The 12,265-nt window shown below is 48.3% G+C and overlaps 1 protein-coding gene across 2 annotated transcripts in view; it reads left to right on the forward strand.

Moving 5' to 3' along the window:
• LOC128343238 (platelet endothelial cell adhesion molecule-like) overlaps positions 1-12,265 on the forward strand; it is a 76,065-nt gene that overhangs the window by 34,904 nt on the left and 28,896 nt on the right. For both annotated transcript variants that reach the window (XM_053291967.1, XM_053291969.1), the window contains exons 9-10: positions 9,209-9,316; positions 12,188-12,215. In XM_053291967.1, coding sequence (XP_053147942.1) covers positions 9,209-9,316; positions 12,188-12,215 — 136 coding nt within the window. The remainder of the gene's footprint in view (positions 1-9,208; positions 9,317-12,187; positions 12,216-12,265) is intronic.

Below are 12,265 nucleotides of genomic sequence, written 5' to 3' on the forward strand. Positions count from 1 at the left end.
TGTACAAAAGCACAGAGAGAGTGGATTGGGTATCTATCAGATACTAAAGGCTTTCACAGTGGGGATGGCAGATGCAGCCGTCCCCACTATAGCAGTGTTCTTCATGGCAAGACCCAGGAGCAGTTGGCAGCTCCTACTGACCCTAAGAATGGCTCTCTGACCCATTGTTTGTTAGGCCTATACAAAGCTTCAGCCAAAGCCAAATACTCCACACAGTCCCCCTGACACAGTGCAGACTATATCCTCCGCACAGTGCTGTGCTTTCTCCAGCACTGGTGGAGTTCCTTTAAGAGAAACAGAGCTCTCTCGAGCCCCAGTGCCATCTTGGATGGTGCACATGGAGCACTGGGAAGTGTAGTCCTTCTCAGCACTTTCCCCATAGAGCTCTATGATAAATGTGCTGGGAACTACACTTCCCAGCAGTCTGTGCACCTTCTAAGACGGCACAGGGGCTTGGCAGTGCTCTGTTTCTCTTTAAAGCCACTCCCCACTGCTGGAAAGAACAGCACTCAGTGAAGCAAGGGCATCGCAAGGTTGTAGTGAGCCCTGGGACAAAACGTGAAGATGAGTTCCTGCAATCCATCTCCCTGCTGCCTACTTCAGAGAGGAGGGAGGAATAGAGTGAAGAGCAAGTGGTTGCTCAGATGGTGGGCCCCCTCTCCCCCCATGGGCCCAGGGACATGTGTCCCTCCACCCCTCTTGCTCAGCTATATAACTATGTCCCTGCAGAGGAGTTAGCACAGTGGGGGAATGGCTCTCGCATTGAAAGGATGTTTTTTTTGGGGGGGGAGGGTTGGCCAAAGTGGCCCTTGCTTGAAAGATAGAGAAGATCACTGATCAGCAGACTTAAACTAGTCTGATAGTCATTTCCAGGGAACCCTGGGAAATGCAGTTCTATGGACGTGATTAGGGTTCTCTAGCAGCTAATTCTCAGCACCCTCTCAGGGCTACAGAATGGTTTCCACCGTTCTTTGGGTGAAGCCATGGCAGTTAAACTGATATAAGGTTGCAGTCCTACCTCACTTCCCTGGGAGTAACTTTCATTGAATACAGTAAGATTTACTGAGTAAATATGCATAAGATTGCACACTGTATGTTTACCGTGGAGTTGTGTGCCATAAGAATTGTGTAAAGTTAGAATTTTGCTAGATGCATTCTGTCATGCAAGGATGAAGAAAGTTACAAATAGTGAAATTCCTTCATCCAAGCAAGTTTTTCCTTACTAAAGGGTGGTATTACTGCTTGTAAATAAAATAGGTAAGTGTTTAATATTTAATGCTTTAAAAATCCCCTTCAAAAACAAGAATTCTAAAATGACACTAGTATAAGGATGGGAGAATTGTGTCACCCTCACTCAACAGTACCTGTTGTACAAATAATAATAATAATAATAATAATGCACACCATTACCACAATGTGGCAGGTAGGGAGTAGCGAGCCTGATTTTCCCTTACAGCCTCCATCATGGGAGGGAAGGTAATTCAACTAGCGAGAATCCTCCTCCTCTCTCCTCAGGTTCTCACCTATGCTCTTCCTTGCTCTTTCTGGGCTGCTGGAAGTCCCTGCCTGCTACTTCCTGGCGGGTGGCTGGCTGGCTTATGAACAACAGCTTGTTATAGGCTTGGCAGGAGCCCTGCCCCCTGGCCGCACCCCCAAAACAATCTGAGCCTCTTGGCAGGAGAGGAGGCATCCTACTCATCTTTGGCAACAGAGCCATGTTTCCCTGTGATCTTGCTCTTCCTTGCAGCTTTCCTGACTTTAGCTCTTCTGGTGAGGCAACCAGAATGTTGTTGGGATGTGCAGCCCCCTATCATGTGCTGGTGGACAACTGGCATGCTGGGAGCATTGTTGGGGTATGTGCATTTCCCATCACACAGTAGTGCTGATTGTGCTTCTAGAGCGGAAGAAGTTTTGGATTTTAGCAGATACTTTCTTGAGATGCTTAAAAGAAAAAAAAAAGGCCCTGAAAACCAATTTGCCAGGGAGAGAAGTGCAAGAGGAAAGAAGAAATGTGTGTGTTATGCACAAGAAGTGAAGAAGAATGCATCCATGATCTGGTTCGAGATCCGTCGATGCCCATAAGAATGGGTTCTGCGCCTGCGCAGGAGCCCCACGGTATCCATGCCTGAGCTCGTCGAAGTGCCCAAGCCACGCCCCCACGCTGCTGCGTGCTATAAAAGGCGCGGCTGAGGCACGTAATCCCTCAGTTCTTTTCCGACCGCCTTGTGTCTTAGACCTGCGGTCTGTGCCTCTTCGTCGGAAAATTCCTCTTTCGTTCTTCCTGTATAACCTTTGACTCGGACTGGAATATCGGACTTTGTTGGATCTGACTACGGAACGGCTGACGGTGATTCTTGGTGACCTCGAACTTGGACTGGCTGCGGTAACTTCTGGTAAACGAACACGGAACGGCTTTTGACCTGATTATGGCTGACGGAAAGAAATCCTTCAAATGGTGTGAGGGTTGCAGAGCGAAACTACCTTCTAAAGACCTGCACGACCTCTGCTTGTTATGCCTCGGTGAGGAACATAATGTCTCCTCCTGCAAAATCTGTCTGTCCTTCTCGAAACAGACTAGAAAGAACCGAGCGCTTCGCCTGCGGGCGGCAATATATGATGAGGTTTTGAGCCCTTCAACACCGGGCACGCCTCGACCTTCGACGTCTGCTGCGCACTCTACACCAGCGCAAAAGACGCCGAATCGCTCCTCGATATCGAGTACCCGTAAACCCTCTGACGTGTTTCCCGCCAAAACCACTTCAACATCGAAGGGTTCCTCAACGTCGGAAAAGCGCTCGTCTTCGGCAAAGTCATCAAAGCAAGATGCGTCTACTGCCTCAAGGTCTTCCCACAGCTCCAAGGAACGTGACAGGGCTACCAAACGACGACATGAGGATCTCTCCGCGTCACATACTTCCAAGCGTCGCAAAGATCAGGAAAGTCGTCGAGATCGAACGCCGTCCCCTTCCACGGCTCAACCAGTGTTACCCGCAGGGGAACCGGCATTGTCGACGTCAACAACTTCCACAGCGCTAGCAGTACACGCAGCTGTGTTGCTACCTCCTCCGGCATCTATTATATGCGAGGCTGACAACCCTCCGACGCAATCTGACAATCTTGCCGTGTCGGCATCGAATGCGCTCGACACCGAACGTCCCCCCAGTGTTTTTCTTGAAACAACTGCAACCTTCGACACCGATCAGATACTGACTCTTCCTCGCTTAGCACCAGTCTCGATGCCGACGGCGAGAGCTCTCTCTCCAGCTCCAACACCTCTGGCATCATCGTCCTCCCCGTCGACACCACAGCCTGCGTTGCCCCTGTCATCGACGTTGCACACTCCAATCCTCTCGACGTCGACGCAAGTGACTCCTCGGTATCGACCACTGATACCTTCTCTCCAGATCGTCGATGTCGACGCGGAGGAATCTCTTCCGGCTGCCACTCGTTCTCTCCTCTCTCTCCTGGACTCGACCTCGAGCGGTCGCTCGACATTCACTGGCTTTCCTTCGACTGGAGCTGATCCTCGGGAATTAGCAACACCATCGCATCCTCCTGCTCCTTCATCACCCAGCCGCTTGCACCCTCAAATGCCTTGGCACTCTTGTGGCTACCGCCACCCATTGGGCGTCTCTTCTCCTGCAGGTCCAACTAGAGATGATATTGACAGGCCCTGGGGACCAGTCACTCCTGCCAGACCCCTCTCCGCCTTTCGGTCGGTGGCCACTCAGACGTGCCAGCTAGCGGTGAGCTAACAGACAACACAAACCTCAGTACTTCACTTGGCTTCTACAGCCACACAAACATCTTTGTCAGGACTTCTGACTACGTCTGCTACTCAAACCCTTCCCGGCCGGGATACAGATAATCAACCACCACCCGCTTCCCCTTCGGAACATTATGGTTCCTCAGACTTCGAGTCTGATCCGGAGGATGATAATTCTGTTGTGGATCCACCCACAGACGTGGCTCCAGTAACCTACGTTTCACCCAATGATGAACTCAAGGCTTACCATAAGCATATTCGCAACATGGCCGATGCTCTAGGTTTGGACATACGCTCCCAATTGGCCACCATTGATGACCCAGTATATAACTTTATGCTGAGATCCCAATCTACTGCCCCGGTGGCACTACCAATGTTACCAGTCATCACAAGAGCTGCGAAATGTGCTTGGGAGGTATTGCACACCTCCACTCCCACGTCCAAAAAATTAGAGAATCTCTACAGGGTTCAAGATAAGGACAATGGGTACCTTATAAAACACCCGGCACCCAATTCGCTAGTCATCGATTGTGCCACGGCTTCCAGATCTGGCAAAAGGTACACAGTCCCTCCTGACAAGGAGGGTAGAAAACTAGACTTGCTGGGAAGGAAAGTCTATTCAACTTCTTGCCTGTCAATTAAAGTAGCAAATTATGCAGCATGCACTGCTAAATATACACATGGTCTCTGGGAACAACTGGAGATTGAACTGGACTCCCTACCCTATGAGGACTTTAAGGCTAAGTTTCGTCGTACCCTTGAAGATTCAGGAGATTTGACCCGCAGACAGCTCAGCATTGCCAAGCACTTGGCGGAAAGCGAATCACGTGCTATGACAGCAGCAATAACACTGAGGAGACATGCCTGGCTTAGGTCTACTGGCCTCCAATTGGACATGAGGGACAAGATAGAGGGGTTGCCCTTCGATGGCACTGGTCTTTTCAGTGAAACTACTGACTCAACTATGGAGCAGCTAAAAAAATCAAAATTTACTGCTAAGACTTTTACCACTCACCCCTCTACATCAACTTCCTCCTCTTCCTTACGCAGCAACTATGGCAAATTCCGTTCGTCTTTCAAAACTCAAGATAGACGTGATTTCAGAAAACCTTACTCTTCCTATCATCGTCGACCTTTCTATCAGAAGAAAAAGAATACTCAAGCCCAACGTACAAAGACACAGGATACTCAAAAGCGCCTTTGAGGATGTAGATTGCCCATTGACACCTGTTCCTGCCCTATCTCCACATATCCCCCTTTTCCCGCCAGCGGGGGCTCTTCTATCAACTCTGACGGATCTCTCCAACCTTCCGTCCCAGCCTTTGAACAGGCTGGCAAGCCATGCCCCCGCATGGCACAATATAACATCGGACCGCTGGGTCCTGAAGATTATATCCTCTGGCTATGCGATCGAGTTCAGGTCCCTACCACACTTCACGAGGATAAAGCTCACTCCCGCCTCACCTCGACTACTTCAGGAAGTGAGGGAGCTGTTGGAGAAAGGGGCTATTGCCCCGGTGTCATGGGCAGACAGGCGGACGGGGTTCTATTCAAAATACTTTCAAATCCCGAAACGGGATGGGGGTCTCCGCCCCATCATGGACCTCCGACGCCTGAACAAATTTATCCACACCAAAAAGTTCCGTATGATGACGTTGCAACAGATCCTCCCGCTGCTCCAGGAGGAAAGGTGGCTTGCAACGTTGGATCTCAGGGACGCCTATTTTCATATCAACATACGTCCATGCCACCGCAAATACCTACGATTCACTGTCGGCGACAAAGTGTTTCAATACAATGTATTACCCTTCGGATTGTCCACCGCCCCGAGGGTTTTTACAAAATGTATGGCAGTGGTGATTGCACATCTAAGAACCAGGGGCGTGTCGGTCTATCCGTACCTGGACGACTGGCTCCTGACTGCAAGGGACAAAGGCGAGTTAGTTTCGCATATCCAATATGTAGTGAGCCTGCTTCACGACTTGGGCATCTTAATAAACTGGAAGAAATCGCATCTGGAACCAGCGCCCGTGATCTCCTATATAGGAGCCATCCTGGACACGGGGCAACAAAGAGCATTCTTCCAGCAGACAGATGCACCTGCATTCAGGATCTCATCTCCCTGATTCAGAAACATCCTCTGCAACCAGCCTGCGTGATTCAGCGTCTTCTGGGTCTAATGGCTTCCTGCAATACAGTAATCCGTTATGCGAGACTCAAAATGAGAAAGCTCCAACTCTGGTTTCTATCGGTATTTCATCCCGCCAGAGACAGTCAAACGAAGCGCCTTCTACTTTCACCGGAAATACTTCGATCTCTCGCCTGGTGGACGAACCGCAAGAACTTACTCGAAGGGGTGCCCTTTCAGACCCCCTCCCCTTCGGCTTGGATAGCGACAGATGCCTCACTTCAAGGCTGGGGGGCCCATTGCGGCAACCACAAGATTCAAGGGAAGTGGTCCCCTCAACGGGCCAAACTGCACATCAATTTCCTGGAGCTTCTAGCTGTTTTCCAGGCTTTACAGTCCTTCCTGCCCATCCTTCGGGGAAAAGTTGTCCAGATCCACCTCGACAACACAACTGCTCAAGCCTATATAAATCGCCAGGGTGGGACGGTCTCCCGCAGCCTGTGTGCTCTCAGTGTTCAGATGTGGCACTGGTGCATTCTACACCGCATTTACCCCTTAGCTGTACACATCAAGGGTCTGGACAACACCCTTGCGGACGACCTAAGCAGGATCTTCTTGCAAGACCGTCAACACGAATGGGAACTCCGGACAGATGTGATAGCTCCCTTCTTCGACCACTGGATGCGGCCTTCAGTGGACCTCTTTGCTTGCTCAGAGAATGCGAAATGCGTCCGTTTCTGCTCAAGAGCCGGCCACGACAACCTTTCACTCGGGGATGCCTTTCAGTTGGATTGGTCCCTGGAAACACCTTACATGTTTCCCCCTTTGCCATTAATACCCAGAGTAGTGGCCCGTCTTCTTTCCGATCCGACCAGTTGCATCCTAGTGACTCCCTGGTGGCCAAGACAATCTTGGTTTCCACAAGTACGCAGACTGGCAAAGAACTGCTACAAGCACCTACCTCGCTATCCAGATCTTCTAACTCAAGACGGAGGTCTCATTCTGCACCCAGACGTCCAGACCCTCCATCTAACTGTGTGGAGGATACTCTGTTAACTCATATTCTGCTTAATCAACGCAAGGAATCTACGCGCCGCAACTACAAGCACAAGTGGGATCGTTTTAGATCTTATGCACGCACCAAGGGATTCCTTCCTAAACGAGCTTCCATCCGTGAAGTTCTACGATACCTTACATCTTTGAAAGCAAAGGGTCTTGCTAACGTGTCCCTGAAGGTCCATCTAGCTGCCTTGTCTGCATACCACCCGGGGGGTGATGGAAAGTCATTATTCTCACACCCTCTGAGCAAAGCCTTCCTGAAAGGTTTGTCGCGAGTTTACCCCGCAATCAGGATGCCGGTTGAACCATGGAGCCTATCTTTGGTTCTCTCCTCGTTGACTCAGGCTCCTTTTGAACCCATGGCCACCTCTTCCCTGAGGCTACTCTCTTGGAAAACAGCCTTCCTGGTTGCAGTCACGTCGGCTAGGCGTGTAAGTGAACTGACAGCTCTCAGGGTCGACTCCCCCTACACGATATTTCTTCAAGACAAGGTCCGTATGCGTCTCGACCCTGCGTTTTTGCCCAAAGTGGTATCTGACTTCCACTTAAACCAAGATATCATCTTACCTACCTTCTTCGGCAACCCTACTTCTGCTCTTGAACAGTCACTGCATGCTATGGATGTACGCCGTGCCCTCCTATACTACCTGGACCGCACGAAACCATTCAGGCTGTCTAATCGACTATTTATATCCTATACGGGATCGAATATAGGTTCTCCCATTTCAAGGCAGAGATTGTCCAGATGGTTGGTGGAACTCATCCTGCTGGCATATCATCTTCAGGATAAATCGCCTCCTGAGGCCATTAAAGCCCACTCCGTTAGGGCTCAGGCTTCCTCTGCTGCACACCTCTCTGGAGTCTCGTTCAGGGATATCTGTAAAGCTGCTACCTGGTCTTCAGAATCCCCCTTTGTAAAACACTACGCCATAGACGTACGCTCTGCTGCGGAGGCTACCTTCGGGAGAAGCGTATTGAAACAGGTGTTGTTTTAGCCTACTACTGCTCCCACCACCTCTTGGAGCTTGCCAAACACCCATTCTTATGGGCATCGACGGATCTCGAACCAGATAGACAGGTTGCTCACCTGTAACTGATGATCTGGTAGAGATCCGTCGATATCCATAAGACCCTCCCGACCTTCCCCTCTGCAGTAGTGCTACGTCTATGTGCGTACTGGTGTGTGGCTCTCTCCTCTTGAGATGCTTTTCTCTTTTTTATCATGGAAGAACTTACCTGTTGGATGATCGTCCTCCACGGCGGTCGTCCAAGAACTGAGGGATTACGTGCCTCAGCCGCGCCTTTTATAGCACGCAGCAGCGTGGGGGCGTGGCTTGGGCACTTCGACGAGCTCAGGCATGGATACCGTGGGGCTCCTGCGCAGGCGCAGAACCCATTCTTATGGATATCGACGGATCTCTACCAGATCATCAGTTACAGGTGAGCAACCTGTCTTTCTCTGTGCTAGCACTCAGAATGTGGTTACCCCCAATCTTAGAAGATGCCAAGGTGAAGTATACGCTGGAACTATTGGGACATATAGACTACTGCAGATTTCAACCATGTCCGATAGCTCTCACAATGGATATCACACGTTAGCAGAATGACTCTTATATTGTTCTGAGTCAAGCAAAGAAGCAGAACTCTTAGGACACAAGAGTGGTATGGCTGCTGCTTCTCTATGGCTCTGTCCCAGGCTATTCCACTAACACTACAATGAGGACGGTCACATGGGAAGGCTGGACAATGGGGCTATTCCCCATACCAGTAGAAGCAATGCTATTGTGGAAGTAACTATACCGGAAATTCCCCCAGCCCCTTGTGATCTCGTTCCCTGTATCTTGTGATTCCCTTGTGATCTTCTTCCCTGATTGGAGTTGCATGAAATTGAGACACTAGTAAGCAGCAACTGTGTCACCCATGTAATGTAAAAACAGGCTCCCAGCCATAATCATTGGGGGATAATACTTATTCAGTTTGCTCATATCTACCATATTTACCCAAATAGAAGATGACTTTGAATTTGTAGCTCCTTAAAAACGGAGGTTAAATACAGATTATGCCTGTATTTACTCAAAAGGAACAGGAGTCTGCATTTATGATGATTCCCCCAATTTCTAATATCAAAGGGGGAAAATTAATCTTGAATTCAGGTAAATATTGTATGTGAATTTGTGTCCCAGAGCATTTGATTGGCTCATAGTGAGGGACTGGTGTAATAAAGCTTAAAGAAATATTTTCCTCCTAATTACCAGTTGTTATGGCTTCATGGAAGAAAGGACTCATTGGATCATCTGTTCTACTGATTCTTCTTGGCATCACCACTGCCGCTGTCTGCTGGTTCTGTTGTAAGAAGACAAAGGGTAAAAAAGGTTTTATTTAGTTTTTGCTTGTCTGGTAACACTGGTATAACTAGTGCAGGGGAGGCCTGTGTTCCCTCTCTTGGTGCATGACCCCATTGTTGGTGCGTGATGTGCATGCCCCCCACTCATCCTCTGCTGCCCACCTTCCACCACCTCCTCCATCTGCTGCTGCCGCCTCTCCTCTCCTTGTCCACCTCCTGTGCCCACATGCTTCTTGTCAGCACATTCCCCCTCTCCAAATTGCTGTTTGCTGGTGTAGGAGGAAAGAGGTAATCCCCTCTCTGTCAGCACCATGATCTGGAACCAATTCCTCTTAGCTGCTTTGATGTTAGAAATTGGGAGATCATTTTAAATGACAGCAGCTGCTGCAGCAAAGATGCTTCCCAGGAATTTTCGTGAGTGTGTGTGTGTGTGTGTGTGTACTTTAGGTTTCAGAGTGGTCAAAGGGACCAGACTTGAGGAGGGTGTGAATGCAGCAGTGGCTATTCAGAGGAAGTACAGAACAAACGGGTTCTGTTGTGCCAAATCTGCATAACTGGTTTGGGGAGCTGATGTTATTGCATTGGGGCTCTGAATAATGACTGCATTCATTTGAGAAGGATATGAGTGAAGTAGTGGCTATTCATAGGAAGTGCAGAACAAAAGAGCTGCTTAACTCTGGCTTAATTAAGAATGACCATGATTCAATGGTGGAGTACAAAAAGGCCAGCTTTTGCACCAGTTCAGTCTTTGCAAAACCCTGCTTCTGGATCCAAGCAGAGGCTAGTTTCATCTATGGCACCAAATACTTGTCTCTGCTCTGGTTTCATTACTTTCTGAAGAAAGCCAGAAGTTTCTCAAAGGTGGGCAGGGAAGAGACAGTCTGCTAACATAGGATGTGTTCTAACACCGAGGTTGCTGAACACGATTAGTGTTCATTATGATCTACAGAGGGAGGACAAATTTCCATCTGCTCTAAAAGAAGCAGTCATTAGACCTATATTGAAAAAGCCCTCTTTCAATACCTCCAATTTTAATAATTATTGACCAGTTTCTAACCTTCCCTTTTTGGGCAAGGCGAGAGAGAGTGTGGTAGCAGTCAGAGGGTTTTGGGTGACACATGGTATCTGGACCCATATCAATCTGGTTTTTGACCTGGTAATGGAACTGAAATGCTTTGGTCATTCTGGTGGATGATCTATGCCGGGAACTCTGTAGGAGTACGTCCCTGTTGGTTTTGCTGAACTTCTCTGCGGCTTTCAATACCATCAACCACGGTATCATTCTGGTACACCTCTTGGAGTTGGAACTGAATGGGTCAGTCAGTCTTGGACTGGTTCCAATCCTGCTTGGAGGATTAGGCCCAGAAGATGTTACTGGGGGACTGTTGCTCAGCCCCATTTGGCTTGTGGGGTCCCATAGGGCTCAATTTTGTCCCCGTTGCTTTTTAACATCTACATGAAACCACTAGGGGATATCATCTGGAGATCTGTGCTTTGGTGTCAAAAATATGCAGATGACACAGCTCTATCTCACTGTGTGAGATAGACAAGACAGAGGTGATGATGGCTAGTAGAAGGCCTGATCAGGGTACGGGGTTTCAGCCTGTTCGGGATGGGGTTGCACTCCTTCTAAAGGAGCAGCTTTGCAGCTCTTGGGTTCTCCAGGATCCAGTGCTGCTCCTAGAAAATCAGTTGGTAGCAGTAGCCAAGAGCATGTTTGCTCCACTTCGATTGTGACTCTTCCTTGGGAGGGCTGATCTGGCATCTCTCACGCAAGCCTTAGTCATGTTGCATTTGGATTATTGCTATGCGCTCTGTGTGAGGCTGCCCTTGAAAAGTATTGGGAAACTACAGAGGGTACAGAATGTGGCTGCCAGATTGATCTCTGGGACAGCAAATAGTGCACATATTACTCCAGTCTTGAAGGCACTGCACTGGCTGCCAGTCTATTTCCAGGTACAATTTAAGGTCCTGGTTATTACCTTTAAAGCCTCAAATGGCTTGGGCCCCAGGGACCATTGGGAGCATCTGCTCCCAGCTGAATCTGCCCACCTGACTAGATCAGCTGGGAGGGTTCTGCTCCTCATGGTTCTGATCAGCTGGGAGGGTTCTGCTCCTCACTTACTGAAGCCTGTTTGTCAAGTATGTGGGACGGGGCCTTCTCAGTTATTGCCCCCAGGCTGTGGAACTCATGGATGAGACCCACATGGCTCCCTCTCTCCTAGCCTTCAGGAGTAGAGTGAAGACTACCCTTTTTATTCAGGCTTTTGACCAGTGAGCTGTCCTTGCTCTTTTTATTTCTTTAGATAGTTTTATTCTGTTTTTATATTCAGTTTTATTCTTTTATCTTGTTTTTATGTTTAATTTAATTTTATTGTTAACCACCCCAGGGTCTTAGGATGAAGGGCAGTATATAAATATATTGAGATGATTCCTGCAGTTTCTCAATTTCATTCTCACATTTAGAGCTATGGTAGTTCACAATTAAAACTTGTTGGCTTTTAGGAAACAAAAACAAATACATTAAATACATAAATAAAATAAATGAAACTCTTTCCTGCCTTGGAAGATTGTTCAAGACTATAACTGTTCATAATATTATTCATTCTTAGTGTATACATTCTATAGGTTAGCAACCATCAACAATTATTAACAACCCATAAACCAGTACAAAATATTTGGAGCAAGCCAGTGCTGAATTGGACTAGGAACCATGGAGCCCAGTGTACATTTAGGTTTTCACAGCTCTTCATCCAGCATTTGCTTTTCAGCGGGACGGGATAAATCTACTATCCATTGATGTTGCTTCCATGTTCATTTTAAGTTATACAATTGTCTTCTCATTGTGAGGAATAGCATATTAACTAGTTATTACTTTTCTCCCTTTCAGGTAAAGGCAGTTCTATGGAGTTGGCTCGGTAAGTTGGATGTTTTGCTGTGATTTACAACAAACTTGATGTGCATCTTC

The sequence above is a fragment of the Hemicordylus capensis genome, chromosome 2 (genome assembly GCF_027244095.1).
Source record: "Hemicordylus capensis ecotype Gifberg chromosome 2, rHemCap1.1.pri, whole genome shotgun sequence".
NCBI lineage: Eukaryota > Metazoa > Chordata > Lepidosauria > Squamata > Cordylidae > Hemicordylus > Hemicordylus capensis.